The sequence below is a fragment of the Gambusia affinis genome, linkage group LG24 (genome assembly GCF_019740435.1).
Source record: "Gambusia affinis linkage group LG24, SWU_Gaff_1.0, whole genome shotgun sequence".
NCBI lineage: Eukaryota > Metazoa > Chordata > Actinopteri > Cyprinodontiformes > Poeciliidae > Gambusia > Gambusia affinis.
In genome coordinates, this window is record NC_057891.1 from 12,684,834 (window position 1) to 12,705,860 (window position 21,027).

At 40.8% G+C, this 21,027-nt stretch overlaps 2 protein-coding genes across 4 annotated transcripts in view; one reads left to right on the forward strand and one right to left on the reverse strand.

Annotated features, from left to right (window-relative positions):
* Nucleotides 1–487: 487 nt before the first annotated feature.
* LOC122827399 (bone morphogenetic protein receptor type-2-like) overlaps nt 488–21,027 on the reverse strand; it is a 34,530-nt gene continuing 13,990 nt past the window's right edge. The window contains exons 2-13 of the mRNA XM_044110296.1: nt 17,932–18,117; nt 17,393–17,572; nt 15,256–15,363; nt 14,916–15,007; nt 11,820–12,050; nt 10,263–10,377; nt 7,828–7,988; nt 6,046–6,193; nt 5,790–5,926; nt 5,469–5,641; nt 4,103–5,385; nt 488–3,527 (exon numbers count right to left, since the gene is read on the reverse strand). Of these exons, the coding sequence (XP_043966231.1) occupies nt 3,274–3,527; nt 4,103–5,385; nt 5,469–5,641; nt 5,790–5,926; nt 6,046–6,193; nt 7,828–7,988; nt 10,263–10,377; nt 11,820–12,050; nt 14,916–15,007; nt 15,256–15,363; nt 17,393–17,572; nt 17,932–18,117 (3,068 nt within the window). The 3' untranslated portion in view covers nt 488–3,273. The remainder of the gene's footprint in view (nt 3,528–4,102; nt 5,386–5,468; nt 5,642–5,789; nt 5,927–6,045; nt 6,194–7,827; nt 7,989–10,262; nt 10,378–11,819; nt 12,051–14,915; nt 15,008–15,255; nt 15,364–17,392; nt 17,573–17,931; nt 18,118–21,027) is intronic.
* dock9b (dedicator of cytokinesis 9b) overlaps nt 18,032–21,027 on the forward strand; it is a 66,548-nt gene continuing 63,552 nt past the window's right edge. For all 3 annotated transcript variants that reach the window (XM_044110291.1, XM_044110294.1, XM_044110295.1), the window contains exon 1: nt 18,032–18,135. The gene's annotated coding sequence lies outside the window, so the exon portion shown is untranslated. The remainder of the gene's footprint in view (nt 18,136–21,027) is intronic.

A 21,027-nucleotide genomic window follows, 5' to 3' on the forward strand; every position in this document is an offset into this window, starting at 1 on the left:
CTGATGCTGCAGTTGCTAGGGGCGCGAGGAGCAGACGACGAGGCGGCGAGAAAAACAACTTCTAGGTTGAAAATGTCTCCCTCTAGAGTCTGTCTTGGAGAAAGTACTCCAATAGAAACCGAGGAGTGTTTTCAATGGAAAAATGCTAAAAATAAATGTTAACGCGTTTGCTCCATTTCCAAAGAGGGAGAAAACTGAAAAAGAAACGTAAGTGTTCCTTCACTCCACTGTGTTCTTCTATGGGTGTCTCGGTGTTGGTAAAATCAAACTCTGCTGCTAAATTGTGAGTTGAAATTAACTCTACAGTGCTTCATAAAAGTATTTTAATAATTAAAAAGTTCGAATGTTTTTGCTCTTCTGTCGCACTTAAATGTTTCAAAACATTAAAATGTCAAGGACGAAGCAGTAACCCACAAGGACAAAGATATTAAAACTATTATCCATTTAATAATAATAAAAAGAAAATCACCAAAAAGTATATATATAAAAAAGGGCTCAAAATAAAATGTCAAACAAGAATAACATACAAAAACTGACCTCTAGAAGACACAGGGGAATATATGCTAAAAAGTTAGCTTTCAAAAAACGACGAGGGGAAGGTAGAGAAAAGGAGACCAAGACGAACAAACCTAGGGAACTAATTCAAGCTAACAAATTATAACTACAATATAAATGTTACAACAAAATAGCGTAACAGAAAATGTTTCCAATCATTAGAATTTAGAGAATTGCATTCTCATCTGCATTTAGCTCTTTAGACCCTCCACTGTGGCTCTAATTAGTAAATGAGAAAAAAATGAACCAGCGTTTAAACGTGAAAATGTACTAAATGTACATACTTTAGCTGCTTTTTTATATACTAGTAGTATAAGGAATTATTTTAGTGAAGTAATGTTGTCTTATTGGAAATCACATTTTCTGTAAAAAGACAAACTATATATATAGTAAATCTTCATTATATTTATTTTATTCATTATATTATATAAATTAAAGGGTGATGCTTTTGGGTTTTTTTAGTTTAAAACCTAATAACTAAATTTCATTAATTTACCTTTAACTTAAAAATCTAAATTGATTCTTTTTGTAGAAATTGTAAAAACAAACTATTTTGATTACCATTCATGGACAGTTTAATTAGCTGTAGTGAAGGTAAAAAGGATTCTTTGGGTAAATGTTGCTGACCCCTGCACTACCCATGCCCAAGACTGAAAAATTCAGACCCAGCGAGGTTCTGAGGTGTATTTAAAAAAATAAAATAAAAATAAAGATCTTGAAGTATCCAAGCCGAGTTTGAGATGGAACCAGGTTCAGGATTTGACGATACAATGAGAAAAGAACTCCAACATAAATTCTGTACTCTGAGTGCTGTATTTAAGCGTATTATTGGAAAGTTAAGTGAAAGGAAAGTGTGGTAGAAATAGATGCAATCATACACATATTACATATACATAAAAACAAACAGAAACTTTAACTTTAATTCTATGTACACTCATTAATAGAGTCTCAAATGGTTGGGTTCATTACTGGTTTTATATGTTATATATGCTTTGAATTATGTAAAAAAAAATTTCCTTCCACTTAACTTCCCATTACTATGCATTGCTACAGCTTTCTGAACATCCAGCTGCTTCAGCAGTGACACTGTGCGGTTTACCTTCCTTGAGTGACTGTCCGTGCAGCAGCTTTGAGCACTACTCTTAACCTTTTCTTGTTCATTTTTAAGACTGTATCTGCCCGTTTTCTGTTTGCAACACGGAAAAAGTCCATATCGTATAAAGCCGTGCGTTATTTCATACATTTATTGAGATTTTCTTCCATAATGACTTGAAAGTGTTTACAGAAACTGTACCGAGCAGACTCATAGCAATGGGATCAGAGTTTGTGTCCATTGAATGCACAACAGAATTCCATAGAAAATAAAGCAAATATTAATGCAATACACGTAACTTCATTTTTTTTATACAAAAACATAAATGAGATCTTGTCATATGCTCTGAAGCAGCGCTGACAATATAGAATAAGTATGATGACGTTTTAAGCACGCCTGTACAGGCCGTGATGGCTCTACATATGATGCTTGCTGACAAAGATCTATAGCACGTGCACACACACACACACACACACGCACACAAACACACTCGCACAGTGAATCAGTCATTCAAACAAGGGATGAGAACTAGAAGCAGAAATAATATCCAGCGTGCTTCTATGTTTTTCTTTTCTTTTAAGTATCTGGTTTCAAACGCAAAAACAGCAGAATCTGGGCTTTGTAGTGTTTCAGTCAGTCCACAGTGAGGTCAGGTGGTGTAACAGGTCGCTCCGCAGGGTTGACTCAGGTGATTGTAGTGTTAAGAACAGCAGTGTGACAGAACCCACGTCCTCTAGTCGGCTCGGGTTGATTGTTTTTGTTTGTATCCCCCTCTTTTAAAGACGGCTCAGAGGCGAAAGAAAGAAAAAAAAAAAAAGAAGGAGAGGATTGTCATCCATTTTCTCCTCTTGAGCTCATGAGGACGGAGATCGCTCGTGGATTGTTAAAGTAAAGCGAAAACATAACGATTGTGACAAGTCATAAGTGCAACGAAGATTAATGTATCAAAATATTAATGAGATTAAAAAAAAGAAGCCGTAAAAACGTCAAAAGCATCTAAAAACTACATCCTATTGCACAGTTAAAAAGAATAGTACAAAAACAGATACATGGTTAAAAGACAAATGGTATTGCATACAGAAATAATAATAATAATAATAAAAAAAGTAGCTTGTTCCGTCTTTAAGACATCAAATCTTTTCATCTTTTTACAGAGCTTACATTAAACGTGCTTCGTACAGCAAAGTAAGAGTGTTGATTGTTTGTCATCGCCTATTTAAGTTTAGAGACCACTTTATCCGGTGGTCGCGACAGACGCAGGTTAGGAACACTGATTTTTAGTTTTTTGAAAGTGCACGTGGGGAGTACAAATAAACCCATTGGATTAATTGCTTTACTTATGATGTGGCGGGGTGGGGGGAGAAAACCCAAAGAAAGCAACGAAAGGAGATGGAGAAGAACGATAAACGAGAACGCTGCATAGCTGGATTCCATTTAAAGCGAGGCTGTCGGAAAGACACGAGGGAGCGAGACAGACCCAGTTAATGTACAAGATCCGGTTTGACTGATTGCGACACACTCCGCAGCGTCCTTCCTGCTGATTCAAAGCAGAGCATCGCGTTTCATTTTTTATTTATTTTTTTAATCCTTTGTGTTGTATCTCAGTCCAGATAGAAGTTCTGAATTCACACTTGTGTGTCACTAGGCTCACTGGCCAAGCCTCCGCCTTGCAGGTAGATGGCTGAAGTGGATTTGGGCCCGTTCTGGTTGTGGCCCTGCCCTCGGGTGGACCCGTTGTTGTTGACCTCCGGACCCCGGGTGTCGGTGGTGATCACCCATGTGGTGGGTCGCCACTTTTTAAGAGAGTATGGCGTCTTAACGCGCTTCTTGATCTTTTCACCTGTCCCCAAGGCTCCGTCCGGTCTCACCAAGCCCTCCCCTGCAGGTAAAAGAGAAAAGCAATACTGATCAGTGTGCAGTCTCCCACATCATCCAAAGCCAAACAGTTGACACGCAGATATTTTCTGCAGAATTACGTTTAGACGGCAATGTTGATATGCTTTAACAAGTCTGCTTCCACTATTTTTTGTTTTTGTATCTTGCAGTACATAAATACTTTTGAGGAATGTTTATTTGACGCAGTAAGGAAGTATGTACATTTATGTGATTCTTCACTAAATATTTAGTATAATAATAGGACTGGTGAATGGTTAATAACTCCTGAGTGGAAACTACAAAGTCATTATTCAGGAAGCTTTCTGCAGAAAAGTGTGACACACTCTGTGACTGTTTCGTGAAAGCAAAACAGAAGCTGCAAGTAGGGATGGGGAATCTCCTGAAGGTAGGTGTGTGACGTACACTTAAGCAGGAGGGGGAAAGATAGCCGTTGTACAAAAGGTGTGTGTGTGTGTGAACATGAACATACCAAAACCATGACTGCGAGTCGACTGTTTGACATTTTGGTGCATCAAGGGCTATGTAATGTGACATGCTGCCGTGCCGTGCAGTCTGTACCTAAAGAGGTAAGGTCCTGTGTGGTGAAGGACAGGTCCAGGGAGTTGGGTCTCTCTGGTCTGCGAGCTCTAGGCTGCCTGAGCAGTGCCTCTCCCCTCATGGTGACAGTAGCTTCCCTCGGGGGGTCTGCCAAAGCCAAACCCGACCCAGAGCTCTCCCCCACGGTCTCTCTGCTCGTTCCCTCGGCGCTGCCCTCTTCCTCCCCTCCATCACTCTCCCCACCACTATTGCCGTCCCCCTGGCCAAGCCCGGTGTTGCTGTTGTTGTTGTTAGTGTTGGGTCGGGCTGAGCGCATGGCTGCCACGCCCGAGGGTGCAGCTCTGGCGTCAGGCTGCTCTCGCTCTCGGCTCAGGAGCGGCTCATGTTCGTCAGGGCTGGCCGTGATCAGGCCCAGGCTGAGCCGGCTGTCGTCCGTCCTCAGAGGTACAGAGCCGTTCTGGACTACACCTGCCCCGCTGGACACTACGCCGGCATGACCGTTAACGGCCCCATTGACGTGTGTGTCCCGTATAACAGGGACGTTGTTAGTGCCTGATCCCGGCTGTGCCTCCACAACGTTAGGGCCCGTCGCCACACCAATGTTCATCTTTGTTCCCTCTACCTGCCGCAGGTTGGACTTCCCCGAACGTCCGAACTTAAACCTGAGCGAGGAGGATGAGGACTCCTTCTTGGCTGGCTTGTTTCTCAGGGGCAGACTGGACGGCCTCTTTGGCAGATTCTGCTGCTTAGGCAGGGGAAAGATAGCTGTGGGCATTGGTGCAGCGGGGTCCGATGTTCCCGAGGCCTCACTGGCCATCTTGATAAGGGGATAGAGTAAGCTGGAACTTCCAGGGCTCAGTGGGTCAGGTGAGCAGAACTGTTTCTGTGAGTGCTCCATTAGATTCTCATCAGAGCTCTCCTTTAGGTTCTTGTCCACCTCTTTAGGATCCAGCTTTGTCGTTTCCAAATCCTCCTGGGTCAGGTGTAGGCAAACGGGGACTGTGCTTGCCCCTGTGGGCCCTTCAGATTCAGAGATGATGGTGGTGGTAGTAGTAGAGGCGGATGGACTGCCTCTTAACCCCATGCTGGTGCTGCTGCCCTCTGGGCTGGGCAAGCGGGCGTTGGCTTGCTGCTGGCGTTCCTGGTTAATGGAATTCCTGTTTCTCTCTCCAGTTCCCACTCCCACCCTGCCTGTTAAGGAACCGGTGGTGTCCACCTGCTGGTTCTTAGCTACGCCCTCGTGCTCTTCGATGTAGGTGGAGGGGTGGTCTGTGTAAGGGCCCGACTTGGGGGTCATGCGGTTTCTGTTGAAAGACAAAGACGAAACAGTTGAACGACTGGAAGCACATGCCCCACAGTAACGGAGATGGCTCAGAGTTTAACAAACCTTTCATTGTGCAGTGTGGTGGACATGGGATTGAGCGTTGGACTGACAGACTTGGAGCGGTCCCATATGAGGAGCAGCTCTGCGAGGCGTTCCTCGGCGCACTGTGCTGTGAGGCGGGCCTCTGCATCCTGGTCCCAGCAGTCCTCCATTGTCTCTTTCAGAGAGCGAACCGCCTGAAACACACACATTTAGGTTAGCGAGTCAGACCATTAACAACAAAATTCATTGGCGATTGTGGTTATAGGGTGAGAAAATGTAGAACGGTTAAAAAAGATATATTAACAAATATATCCCAGCTCTTCTAGCCAAAAACATACGCACCAAGCTGTTCTCCTTCCAAGCCTCAGGGAATTTGGGCCGTTGCTTCTCCCTGGATACCAGGACCTGCATGTCCTCAAACGTGGGGTGGTTTCCTGCCTCTGCCTGAAAGGCCATCTGGTACTCTGGCACCGACTCTCCTAGAGGCAGGCAAGGACATGGAAGGGGGAAAAAAAACACTAATGACGCTTGTATTCTTTTGATAACCTCTTTTCTACAATGTTGTTTCTAAATATTAATCTGTCTGGTTGTGTCTCACCAGGGAAAAGGTCGGTACATCGCATGAAGATCTCCCAGTAAATCAGGCCCAGAGCGTACATATCCACCTGCTTCAGCGCCGATTCACAGTCCCTCAGATTCACAGCACCTTCCAGCACTTCTGGAGCCATGTAGCGGATTGTCCCCACCTGGCAGTGGAGGAACAAGTTAGTGACAAACTTTATTAACTGATCAAAGTTCTGGTGCTTTGCTGCTCTGGCGTGCACAGGTGTGTGTGGACAGACATGCAACTGTTGCTGTACATGAATCCGGGAAGGGTTATCAGGACATTTCCAAAAAATTTTACATTTTCCTTTACAAAAATGGACCTAAAATATTGAGTACAAGCACACCTTAATGCTCAATGTATATAAAATTGGAAGGAAGTGACTGTTTTAGGTTATTTGGCTCCTTAACAAACCTGAATGCCTTGTCCCAACTCTGACTAATGGAGACTGAGCAGCAACAGAAGTTGAAAAGTAAACAGGAAATGGAACTGCTTGAAGCAACGGTGGCACACCCAGGAGGAGGATATGTCAAATATGCACTGCGTAAAATCTTCGACACAACAGGAGTTTTATGGTTCTGACTGATAAGAGTTGAGCAGATGAAGAAATCTTATTGACACCAAAAAGAACCAAATGGAGGCTGGAGAATCAAAGCCCAGGTGGGAGATGTAGCAATACTATCCAAATATAGACATCTGCATTTTTTAATGTAAAACAATCTTGATTTTAAATAATAATTTTAAATCTTGTTGCACCAGCTTCCAAAGAAGATTTTATTCACATGGAAAAAAATCTTTTCAAACTTTTCAAATAATTTTTATTTGGTCAGTAGTGAATTTACCAATAGTTAACTGATTGGCTCAGTCAGTGAATGCCATCTACTGCTAAAGCTACTCAATTATGGAAAATATTATAATCACAGTAATAGTCATTACTCAAATCCCAATTATTTAACAATTATTCATTCAGTAAGGAAAACAATGGACAGCATCTACTAGACTTGAAAAACAGTAAGCTGTCTTGACCAGCCTGAAGACAATGAAAAGTTACAGTAAAACAAATATTTTTATTATTTTTTTATACAAAAATCACCATTAGCAATGTCAATAAATCAAAAACAACCAGAAAAATGCTGATTTAATTTAGTGCAGTGCAGTGACAAAGGCGTGTCCAGACATTTCAAAATAAGAGCATGCTTGCAAAGCAGAATATATTAATTCACCATTTTTTTCCCATTATTTTTGTGAATATTTACAGTTAAATTCCAAATTAAGCAAAAAACCCAAAACAAAAACAATTCACTAAACATCAAAACCCACTGATTATTCAAAATTTTTTATTTTTTTATTTTTTTAAAGAACCTCAGTTTCCCAGAATGCTCTGAAAACAACTAAGGGTTTTGGAATGCTCAAAGATAAGATATTTATGTAATAGAGCAGCCTAGTCAAAGTACAGACCTAAATCCGATTGTCAGGGTTGTTATGCACCCACTTCCTCTACTGCAATAATATAATTGTCTTTCTAAAAACAAACTTTCTAAAACTCCTCCCATATTTTACCAAATTATCTCACTATAATAAGACGGTTGGCACTTGGCAGCTCTCTTCCTATTTGCTGACAGTTGTCAGACCAAAATGGCAGCTCAGACATGACTTACGCTGCATCGTCTACACAAGAAAAACAACCGAGATACATTTTCAAGCAAAAACGCATCAAAGCGCAACTCCTGGCGTGATAAACACAAAGAGCAGCTCTTCCTTCTCCCAAACGCTCACCTCGCTTATAGCGGCGTTCTCCTCCTCTCCGTGGCGCGCCGGCCTGTTCCCCGTCAGCTTCATGGAAAGGCCAAAATCGATGATGACACACGTGCCGTCGGCCTTGACCAGGACGTTCCTGCTGTTCAGGTCCCTGTGGGAAACGGCTGGCTTGTACAAATCTGCGGCGAGAAGAGAGAAGGGAATTGTTTTATTGTTTTTTTTTTCCATTTAAAAACTTATTTGTTTTATTACTGCTGATTTTTCCTGCCCAGCAGAGGGCGCAGTGAAGCAGCCACAGCAGCTATGTGTTTCCTGGTGGGGGAGGATGACAAATGTGCCAAAGCCTGAGAGATTCAGCTGTTAACGGCTTCTCTCTCCCTTATCTGCCCATTACTCCAGCTTCCTCCCTTTTCTCCCCGTGTGCACCCAACACTCTGCCTCTTTTTATTAGTTAGCCGTCTGCACAAGCAGGCTATCAGTGCACTTTCATCCCTTGTCAACTTCTGAGCCCGTTTGATGTGTATCTGTGCTGATGAAGAGACAAGAGCTCTACGCAGCTGCTGAGACTGAGATTTTGCGACATGCTGAAGAGTGAAAGAAAAAAAAATATAGACTCGTTCGGTTGTCCAATCGGCCTCCTGGGAGATACTTATTCACACGCTCTAGGTTGTATCTATACTGTGTCCTTTTCCTCCTGCTTTTTGCTCACAGCAAGCTTGAGGCGAGTCTATAAATACCCCTCGACTGGGCGTGCTCACAGTGCGTTTGTCAAAATACAAGTATGTGAATTTTTCAGGATAAACAAAGCCATGTGGAGCCGCGGTATGTAGCACATACAGCTGTGGTCAAAGAGAGGATCACCTCTGTCGGGGCTCAGCACCGTGAAAGTAGAGGTTATTCCTTTTTTGCAACTTTAAAAATCATAAACTTTGAGGTTTTTCACTGGGACTTTAACAAAAAAACACAAAGTAAAGCAAACAGAGCTTCTTGGAGGTTGCAAAAGACCTGAGACCCAGGCAGAGGTAGGGCTAAATGAGGTTAGGAAATTATGCAATTTACTTTTGAATACATAAATAAATCAAAATTTGACTGATTTGTCTTATTTCATCTGTGACACGGTGTTAAAGGTCTATATGACAAGCATCTACTGTGCTGAGATTTGATCCAATAAGCTGAACATGAACAACTGCTTTGCAATAATCACAACATTACAAATAGAGAATATTGTGCAGCCAAAGGCAGAGGGTCACCTTCCAGTGAGACAATGACTCAAACATTCAGATAGAGCCACAATTTAATAGCTTCTAATCAAAGAAAACTCTTGTGTTAAGACGGTCCAGTCAAAGGTCTAAATCTAATTTAAAATTGATGTTTGCTCTCAATCCAATCGGAGCTGCAGCTGTTTTGCAAAGAATGAGTAAACGTTTCAGTGTAGATATGCAACGCCTGCAGAAAGGTGGTTCTACAAAATATAACTTACGAGAACTGAATATAAAATTTGTGCCACACTTTAGACTTTCTTTTTATATATTTCAATTCAAAAATAGTTGGTAAAATGTTGTGTTTTTGCAGTGTAAAACCCCCAGGGTGTTATTACTTTTGGACAGCCCAATAGTAAATAGATAATCTGCTCCTTGTCATGTCTTAAACTGAGACATCATTTTAGGATCTTTTTTCAACCAAATCTTGGCCAAAATTCAGAAGCAATGTAACCCCCCCCCCCCAAAAAAAAACAACCCCCAAATATATATATCTCACTTCTGCTGTAGGATTTAGGAGGCTAAGTAGCTAAATAGAAGACAGTCACTGCTAAACAGAAGCATTGACGGATTGATCAGGACTGCACTGATGGTGCGCCTTTCTTATTGGCATTGACTGAGCAAAGCTAGACAACTTGATTTAACCTCCCTGGGTTATATGAGTCTACAGTACTATGAGATGTAATTGTTGCTGCTCATCAATCTCGAAAAGGTTATAAGGACACTTTAAAGTTCTTCATCAATTTCTAGAGAAAACCCGGTCCAAAAGCCCTACCGCTGCCTTTAACCTTGACTAATAGGAATTTTTTATTTATTCTTTTGCATTATTAGTGACTAAAAAGCTAGATGAACAGAAGACGTGTTGCAAAACAAGAGTGATTCAACATTCCTCAGATTTAAGTGACTAATAAGATCAAATACAAGGTGCTTTCTTCAAGATATTGCTTCTAAAAGCTACTGTGAGTCATGACATAGCTTCTGCATTTTTGGTTCCGTGTTCAACGTTATATTTTTACTATCTCGCTACCTAGCAACGACCAGATAACACTTGAAATATGTCCACAGCAAGTAAAATCTTAAGAAACAAAAGAGCGTTTGCCAAACGTTTACCACCGACAATGGCTCAAGCACTATATATACTAAATCTACTGTTCAATTTATATTTGCAATTATGGGCAGTGCCTTGAGGTTTACCTCCTTTAAAGAGCTCCGTGTGCAGGTACGCCAGGCCTCGAGTGACAGAATGAGCTAACCGGCAGCTGTTGACCCAGTCGTTGGTCTGGACGCTCAGGTAGTGACTCAATGAGCCCTGCAAACACGAACAAAGTCAAAAATAAAACAAGACATAAAGTGAGGTGTAAAACTATTTCCATGCCTTGAATTTTCAGGCTGCATTTTATTGGTTAAATCTCACAAATTTTCTCTGAGAAAGCACAAAAAATAAAACCCCCACTTCTCATCCTTCCTCAGAGGTAAAACCATGATAGCGGTGTGAATACTTTAGCTATGGACTTCGTGTCTTCTGCAACGATTAAAACTTCCAATGTAATGATGCAGCTAACACTGTTTCTGGCTCCACTCTTTAAAAACACCATCTGATGTAATCTCAGCAGATGCCTATTTGAGCTCACGGTAAGAAATTTTTTTTCAAAACTAATTCCACATTTATAAAGCTTATCCCGTGCTTTTACCTCGGCGGGGAGCAGCTACATTTTTACATGGCAAGACGTGAAGAAAATATTTATTCACAAATCTGAAAAACCATTCAGTTGTGCAGCCGAAAAGGAATGAGATTCAATTATAAAAGATGACAACGCTGTACAAAAACACCAGAACTAACGGTGAGTTTTAATAATTTCCTTCCTGAAAACCCCAATATTTTATTTCTAAAATCAATCACAATTCAGTTCTTGCATCTATTAGTGAGGAAAATTACATTAAATTCAGTTTAGATAAATTATCTAAATAATTCACTCAAACTCATTAGGCGTGTCCTGGCTTGCACTGTGTTACCATGGCGATGTGCATTATAATAATAACTATGAAAAGACCAGGTGGCATTAGCAAACTTGTAATTAGCTTCAGGTTTGGACAGGAAACATTTCGGCTGGTACTTACCCTTATTATTATTATTCAGGAGTTCACTTTGCTATTTTGTCGCAATCTGATATTTGTTTTTTTTTTATGTTCACCTATTGGGTCCGGGGATTTTTTTTTTCGTCACATTCTGCAGACATTCCTGTATAACGTTTTTCCTCACCCTCCTGTGGGGCGTTGTGATAAACTAACAAAGGCAACTGGTCAAACTGGTAACTCTGCAGCTCAAGGTTTTGACAAACACTGTAAAAACCCAGTTTACAAATGCTTACCTTTAACCTTTTAGTAAAAGTCTATGTTATCTACAATATAATAGAAAAGTCACCCTACTATTGCAAACTTAGCAACTTTTCAGATGAAAAAATAATTTAATAAAGTCAGACTTGGCAGGTAAGGTTTTTTTAAAGAGCAGTGATTGGGCAAAAAATTACAATTGGTGACCAAAAAATATTAAGTCATTTTCTAATTGCATTTGCATATTTAAAATTTCAAGCCTTGACATCTCTTAGGCAGATTTTGGTAAATGCAAAAACATATCAAAATAAAGGAAAAAATATTTAATACAGGACGCTGAAAATAATACATATCTTATATGAGAAAATATTTAGCAGAGTAAAGCTCTTCATTAATCACTTTTCTCCGCCCTGTACTCACTTGTGGGTAGTAGTCCATGACCAGCAGGTACTCTGACCGGCCCTCGGGGCCCGTCCGCTCGTCGGCAGCGATGAACCGGGCGATGTTATCGTGCTCCAGGAGCGGCAGGCGGTAGATGGAGCACTCGTTGACAAAGTTCTGCCGATTGGCTGCTGTAAACACTTTAACGGCGACGGGCCGCTCGTCCAAAGAGCCGCAGTACACCGTGCCGTATCTGCCACGTCCAATCAGCTGAAGAGAGAGAGAAAGAGAAAAAAAAGGGAAAACAGACTATTAATAGATGTTTTACAATTTAAATCTTTTGAACTTACTAATCTAAAAAGAATAGGGCAAACAGGGTCCTTCGTTGAAGACATGTTCCCACACAGAGGTACACATGTGCTTGAGAAAAACAGAGAGACCCAAAAAATAAAAAAAGACTCAAAATCTCAAGAGCGGTAAAAGCAATTATTAACAGGCTGACAGTGAAGCATGTTAGCAAGCAGGCAGGGAGTGGGGAGATGGGAAATAAACTTAATTACAAAACAAACAACAGTTAAAATGGTTTTGAGTCAGTTCCAAATCATTCAATTAGTTTCCCGAATTAGCCAGAAGACTATTAGGGTTCAAACAGACTGCCTTAAAATGTCATCTGCAAGGGAGCGGGGGAAGAATTCAGCAGTGCATTTACTTGTGTTTAATGTCTTCCTCTGGAAATTTATCTCTGGCTCAGAAAGACACAAAGCGAAACAATAAACCTGTTTAGTCTGGGAGTAAGGCTCCCTGGCTCACGCCCCCTCAGCAGGCCACTGGTTTAATGCGAAAAAACATGTGTACTCGATAAGGCACAAGGACGACGGCGTGAAATGAATGAAAATGAAAAACGTCTCCCTCTCTCTGTCCCGAAAAGGATGCGAAGTTAAGCTAAATGCAGCTACAGCTGGTAGAAGCTACAGCTTTAGAAGTAATCTACATTACTGTACTGTTCACCACGTTGGTCAGAGCAGTTTTTATATTGATTTCAAAGCAGCCAAGGGAATCAAATGTCTTCAGGACAGCTTTAGAACATGAAAGAAATGTTTTCTAAATACCAACAGATGAATACATTTTCCAGAAGGCCAACAAGATATAACCCGCAGCATCTGCAAAGCTACAAGGAGACAGCTGAGTCATACGCTGAATATTTTGATAAAAATCAAGTCGAAACTCAGGCAGCCAGAGCCATGTTCGACTGCCTGAGTTTTTGCCTGTGTTACGGGGCTGTGCAGCTACCTAAAATCCATAATAGGACATAAACAAAATAACATATTAAACTGTCCTACTTTAGCCCACACTAAATGGTTTTCAAACATGAACAATCTACGTGAAGTCACGTGAAATCATCTTTGACTAGGAAACCACTAAACATTCAGTTTGAGTTTTTTAAGCCATTCAGAGAGGAAGTTGTGGTTGAGTTTTAGATTATTATCCTGGTTTTCTGTTCAAAATTCATGGCTCAAACTTTGTTTCCATTAAATACAAAACAATTGAAATCACAAATGAATAAGTTTGTTCATACATTGTTAAAAACAATACTGCGCTATCATCCGCCTATCACTTCCTGTTGTCTTCTTTGTCGTTTCCACCAGTAGTAATATCATGTGACTCGTGTGATGCAAAAATAAAAAATAAAGCGTTTCAATTGCAGTTTTGTGAAATACACAAATTTTGATATGGCTGAAAAACCATCTCATCACAGCGTAAAAACGTATTAAAAAATGACGTGTTTCCATTAAGTAAATTTACTTTTGGAATTGCAATTTGTGCAATTTGATGGTTAATAGAAAAGCAGCTACTGACCACCACCTTGTTTTAACTATTGGTATGATGTTCTTTATCAGTAAAACTGATTTGCATTTATGCCAAGACCAATAATGACCTTCTTGTGGCTGTCTCAGCTGAATATACTTCTCTTTAATTGCTGGTTTTTTGTTTTTTTTAAATTTTACATCTGGTGGTGTTACAGTGCCACCGCTTGGCCCGGCATAACTACTACAACGTATTCTATTGCATTGAATTCTTTTGTTTGGTCTCACATTTTTTCTTTCATGTTTTCAGTTAGTTTGAAGATATATATTGTTTAAAACATTGTTATAGCTTGGTATCTGTAGTCAGTCCATGCCTAATTCTGAAGAAATATTTTTTAAGCTAATTTTTTCTCATATATAAATAATAAAAAAAAAGAAATCAATCATTCTGATCAGAATTTAATGCCAGGTGTTTCTAAAGTTTTTCATTTGCAACAGAAGTAATTAGACTGCATGTAAAATCCCTGCTTTTACAGAGCCTCAGACTTCTGGTCAATTAAATCAAAGTAAATTCAATTAAAAATTATAATTAGATCCCTGCTTTAGCTGGTGAGACGGTTTTTATAGCTAATTTTCTAAATCGTGGAAACATAAGGGATACAGAGGAAATTTTTGTGTACTGGTTATTTACAGACAAAGCAAGCCGTCCACAGTTTTAGAAATTTGAGCCCCCCTCTTCCACAAAAAGCAAACCCATCTAAGAAACCTAAATAAGTCTTTGTCTGCCTCTATTGTCCCTGCGGCTGAATATCATCCAGACTGTATTGGCTTCCTATCACAACACGAGTCCGCTTACTCCCATATCAGGTTGTCAGGATCCGGTGTTAGTAAAAGCGCATTCCTATTTTTACACGCTTGACCCATCATACGTATCATCCTGCAATGATCGGATGATAAAAGTCACATTGAAACGACAGAAGCAGCCATAGACCTTGATGTATTTTGGGTTTATTTCCGTCTCGGGGTCTTTGGTTTGACTTTTAAGCATTCCTTACTCTCTGAAGACATGTGGATAAAAACATAACCCTTCTCTATCAGTAATAAGAGAATTTGCTCTTTATAAACAGAACCTGGTTGAAATTCAGATGATATTAAATGCAACTCAGACTTTTATTCGAACAGAAATCTCAAGATATCTTCAAGGCTACATTCATAGATCACTTTTAGTCCAACACAGCTATAAAGGAGGGTCATCAGATGAGGTTGGTCTTAAATCTAGGTTTAACAGTGGAGGGTGGAGATGATGAAAACAGTTAATTTGGACTCTAACCTCCAGCAGTTTGAGATTGTCAAGGTCCAGTGAGCTCTCAGAGCCGGCAGCCTCCATCATGTTGAGGTTGTGCAGCCCTTGTTTGCCATTTCCTGTTGATACAGACACATTTGTTTTGCAAAGGGTTTTGAAAATGATCCACTGCTTTTACTCAACGTCACAATAATACTCTGGTTTGAGTTGAACCATTACATGAAATCCCAATAATGTAGAAGCCAGAGGTATGAATACTTTTGCAAAAGACTGTAACTCGTTATGTGGCTAGAATTGAAATGCAACCAAAGTCGTTCAGATGGCCCTGAAAAATCGATCTTCAGAGCTAGGCGCCATGGTAACTCACTGTGCATCATGCGGTAACCAAAGAAGGCTGCTACGGCGACCACAACCAGCAAGGAGACTGTTGCCAGGGCGATAGTTACTGTCTCTTCGTGGCGCAGGGTTCCATGGGCTGCAAGCAGGAAACATAACAAAACAAATCCAAATTACACCATTGACTTTTTGCTAATAGAAGCACAATGTACTGAACTGTACATTGTTGTCCAGAGACAACGGTTTGATTCATTATTGATGACCTCTAGAGCTTGAGGGCAGCTATGACCGATGTTCCAGCATATGCATGCATGTACACCCTACTTACACAAACATATATAAAAGCTGACAAGCCTCCTTTTAATGTCTAACATCTCCTGGCTTCTAGTCAAAACAACAAAGCCGGAATAAACACAGACGTATACACCGATGTTCCTCCATCGCTCTGCAGAAGACTGTTTAGAGCTCCAGGAAAACACACAGCGCCTAGAGTCTTATATCAAAACAAAGTAGGCAAATATACAAAATGGTTTATGTGCGCAGTTCACATGAAAACACTTTTTCACAACTTTGCGTTTCATGACAAACCTTAACCTTAAAGATAATGTCAGTCTTTTCTCTGTTGCAGTGAGGAAGCATAATTTATTATTTAATATATAAACGACTACATTAGGAAACAATAGTTTAAAAAAAAAATATATATTTTATATCATGATTATTCAAAGGCATTTCAAGCTGTTCTATGCGAGTGCAACTTCAGATTTTCTTTTAATACTGCATCTTTTTATATTAGTAAAAGTCTAGGAGCTTTAAATGAGTAGTCTGTGACTTCTGTTTATTTTGAATTTATATGACACAGCCCCCCAAAATCTCCATAGCAACCATTAGATGCCAGTTTGAGAGGCATATTGATGGATGTGTTGATAGGTAGTTGGATGGTGAGGTTGACAAGTGGGTGGATGTGAAATCTTAATAATAGAATATGGGATTTAGTGTTTCTATACGTATCGATATCTTCAATCCCAGACGTTTCTATAAAAACAGCAATTTAAAGAAAAATCTCTGCCAGTGATGTGAAGTCGGGTTGTTATTGGATAATGGTCCAAAACAACAGAAAGGGTTCATCAGACACAAAAATCAACTTTCTTTCTAAATTCAATAGAAACCCTGTGAGGTGAGCTGACAAGATGAGAGGAATTTACTTCAAGAAGGAGGGAACTTTAAGTGTTATTCTAAAAGTAAACATTACCGTCAGAAAATATAATTAATCCTCTCGCTATGCTGGTTCTTCACCGGTTAAGTGTTTCTGTGTTACTGTGCTACTCCGATTACCCAACCCTAAAACCATCATCCATGAGCTTTGTTTTCAGATCACTCACACAGACATTTCCTACTTAGCCAGGAATCTTGCCAAGACACGTCGGGAGTTAATCTGCCATGAACCAGAAACGGGATTTAAAATTCAGGCACAAATGGAATTAAAATTTCACAGATTAATCAAAGACAATTCAATTTAATTACTCGCCGCTAACTCTTTACTTTTCCCCTGTTATCTGCCGGCGCGGCAGAAGCAGCCGCCGACACGCTCCCACTGTCTGTCTGCAGACAGCCGGAGCAGACACTGTGTAATCCCTGGAATGCAGTAGGACGACATGGATGGCGGGAGAGCGTGTCTGCAGAGGAGATGGGCCGGCGTTGACACCGCCCTGATCTCGCCACACACGGCGCTTTCATTCATAGGTGTGGCGCAGGTAAAAAAGAAAAAAAGAAAAAACTCCTAATAACAACATGTCCCTTAGCTGCTTGTAAACCCACTAAAGCTTTGAAAGCACAATAGAGATTCTCAACTCTCACTTGGTCTTAGTGGATTGCAACCTTAGTAAAATAGCTCACAATTAGTTCAACAAAATAAATAATTCACACCCCTTCAACGTTTTCACTATTTTGTCACTTTAAAACAAGAAACATCAATATATAAGGGTATAAGCATCGGTTAGAATGTCCAAGTTGAAGTCCAGATGTGTATCTAAATACATTGAACTTTAACGTCCAAAACAGAAAAGTGGTAAAACTGTTTGTGCACTGCCCAGCATGAAGAACAGAGAAGCGGATTAAAGCAGCCGCGAATGAACGAACGCGTTAGCCGGCTTTTGTGTGCGTGTCCTCACTGAACGGCTGTGGAGGCGTGGGGCTCGGCACCGGGAAGTCCTCCGTGAAGTTTACGTTGCACATGTCGCTGCCGCAGCAGCAGAAGTGGTACGTTCCATTCTGGATCGGAGGCGGCAGGCTGGTCACCACACATCGGTCGTCATGGCAGCCATGGTTATCTGCAAGGTGACTCCAGCAACCTGAGACAAGAAAAATTGCGATCTTTGACCTTTCTTGTTTAAAAAAAAAACAAAACAAAAAAACTATCATTTGATCGGGCCCAAACTAGAACACAATAAACAGCAGCAACACTTGATTGGAAATTTAGATAAATTAACAGATTCATTTTTGTTTCTATAAAACAGTCTCATCTCTTCTCTTTCACACAGCCAGTTAAAATCGTGACTTTAAACTAACTGAGGGAAATGACTGGCCTTGCAGTTCAGGGTTTTTCCATTAAGCTCAGACTTTCATTTGGTGATTTGAAACAGCCAAGTGAGACAAAAGAGCAGCAAAAGCAGAAGAAGAAGAAATGTGTAGGAGAAAACTTTGTTGTTACCTTGTTTGACCAGCTGTAATTCACCAGGCGGGGTTTTCTCCCACAGGCCAAAGCAGTGCTTGCCCTTGGCGCATCGGATGGTGGTGTTCTCTGGGGAGACCCTGCCTTCGCCCTCCGCCACTCGCTTGACCTCCCACTGTGGCAGCTGGTCAGTGAAGGCACACTCCCTCTCCTCACCCTGCGCAGCTGACAACACACAAAAAGGTAATTAAGTACCATCTTTGTTCTTAGGTGTGGACTTGACAGGACCTTGGACTTAAAGTAGAGTTGAGAAGCTCTGATGAGACTTTTTTTTTTTTTTCCCATCACTGGCGCTCGACCAAATGAAGTTTGTTTAAGCCATTTGAACCTTCCACCAGTCAATGATCTGACTTGGCAAGATAAGCTCATGAGACACAAGGTGTGTTTTCATTACAAATGTGCACAAACTTAGTCGATATTCTGCTGTCGTCTCTTATTCCATTACATAAGAAACGCAATTAAAATTACATGTGGATAGGTTTGTTCACACAGCAAGTCTTTAAAAGAAAAAAAAAAAAACATGCCACTCCCTCATCCTCCTTCCACTTCCTGTCATGTTGTTCATCGTTTCCAGCAGCAGTAAGATCTGGTTGTTGATCACGTCATGCTTGTGATGTGTGTTTCCTTTGTGGTTTTGCAAAATACTCTGGTTTTGATACAATCAAAAAACCTATAGAGCCCATCTGGCAACAAACGTTGGCCACGACTTAACTCCAGGGAACGACTCATTTCTTTAGTGGGTACAAATTGTTTAATTTGTGGGAACGGCTCATTTGTTTTATGGGAACAACTTTTAGAGAACATGTTTAACTCTTGGCCACATATTAAGTAGTGGGGACCAGTTAATAACCACCTTATCCTACTTCAAAAACCTTATCGAAAAACTAGATATTTACAGTTTCCACTAAGCAATTTTTATTTTTTTTATTCCAATTTGTGCAATTTTACGGTCAATGGAAACACAACTACAAGTTCTTCTAAATGTTTGCTTCATTCATGGATTTTGTGAGAATAGTAAAATCTTCTATGCCTTCCCAATATCTGTGTTGTTTGGAAAGTCAAACAACTTTAATTTAATAGGTTGGCTTATACGGCTGTGGACTTTCTAGTTCATTTATAATTCATACCTATTAGTTTGGTTTTTCTCATTACAAAATGAAATAAGCAAATCCAAGCAGCATTATGTCAATACCTGAAGGTGGGATGTGGACATGGAGGGGATTTATTTAACCCAACTCAATGAACGTAAATAGAATCACAATAATTCTCCAAGATGGATTCAAATACATCTCATTTGCTGAAGCAGCTGCACCGCCGCTCATCGATACAGGAAGAATTCACAGATGAAAACCAACTATGTGCCCATTAAAGCTGCTGCCTCTCATGAACCAGAAGATCAATAGAAAGCCCATTTAACTCCAGCCTGAAGGACATAACATTCACACAGACAGCAGGAGGAACGGCAAACACAAACATAAAGTCACCACCTTAATGAATGTAACTGGTTTGCAGCCCGACAAACACAATAAAATATTTCTATGCTAAAGTATCTGTAGCCTTGGACCTTTTTAAATTTTTTTCACATTGCAACGCCAAACATAAATAGACGTTGCACAGTCGTAAAGTGGAAGAAAAATGCTACATGTTTTTTTTCTTCCAAAAATGTTTTGCAAGCAAAATCTCTCTTTGCTCATCCCAAAATATTTGGACCAGAACTAGAGTGTCCCAGTAATTATCATGATAAACAATAATATTGTCGTTTTGAGGCCATTTCTAAGTAATATAATGATAATTGCAGCATAATTTTCAATGAGTCAAACTTGCAAAGTTAATTTTGCGAAGTACATTGAACACTAGAACTGGAAGATATTTTAAATATCCAAAATAAAACGATAAATAAAACAGAAATAAAAACCACTTACAACTGAAATCTCAAATAAAATGGAAATTATGAAGCTCATTTTAATTTATCATGCTTCCCCCTGAAGAGTCCTAATTGGTTAATGGAGTCCACCAAAAGTTTATGTCAGCACACATATAGGTGTTCTGAAAAGTCTTGATCTTTATTTGTGATGAATTGTGTAAACCATGAATTATTTTCACAATTATGAGCTGCACTGTGTCCGTCTCTCACCTCCAATCCCAATAAAATGTTAACGTTTATTTTTGTGACCCGACTACATACCGGTCACGTAACTCTACCTCCAAGTTTTGACTGAAAAGATGGAGCCAGTTGTGAAATCACACGACTGAAGCGCCACGCCAGGAAGGACTCGTCTGAATTTCAGAGAGTGTGTATATGTACACAGCGTGTGTTGTGGGTAATTTCAGATGAGAGAAACATGATGTGCCACTTTGCTTCCCTTACTCCCAACTCCTCCCTATCCTCCATCCGGGAGAGGCGCTGAGAGCAGCGGGGGGGAGGGTGCTGTTGGGGTTAGTTCCAAAGAGGGAGGAGGGACAAGGGTGGCTGTGCCCTGTCCAAGGTCAAGCTAGCCTGTGTGAGCAGGGGTTGAGGCAGTAGAGTGGTAGTTCGGCTGGGCACTGAGCCAGCTTTCCTCCTCTGTTCTCATGAGAAGATAAAGCTGTCAACCCCTGGCTACTGTAGGCCTCGGCCAGCAGCTGCCCTCAACCTGTAGCCCCCTTCCTGCTCACTGTTCTGAGTACCTGACTCTGTCTGTAGGGGGGGCTGCTGAGCATACACCTCCGCAGCCAGTGATTGATTAGAAAAAAGATGGGCGGAATCGGGGGCTGCACAGTGGCGCAGTTAGTAGAGCTGTTGCCTTGCAGCAAGAAGGTCCTGGGTTCGATTCCCGGCCGGGGATCTTTCTGCATGGAGTTTGCATGTTCTCCCTGTGCATGCGTGGGTTCTCTCCGGGTTCTCCGGCTTCCTCCCACAGTCCAAAAACATGACCGTCAGGTTAATTGGTTTCTCTAAATTCTCCCTAGATGTGAGTGTGTGTGTGCATGGTTGTTTGTCTTGTATGTCTTTGTGTTGCCCTGTGACAGACTGGCGACCTGTCCAGGGTGTACCCTGCCTCTCGCCCGGAACGCAGCTGGAGAGGAACCAGCAAC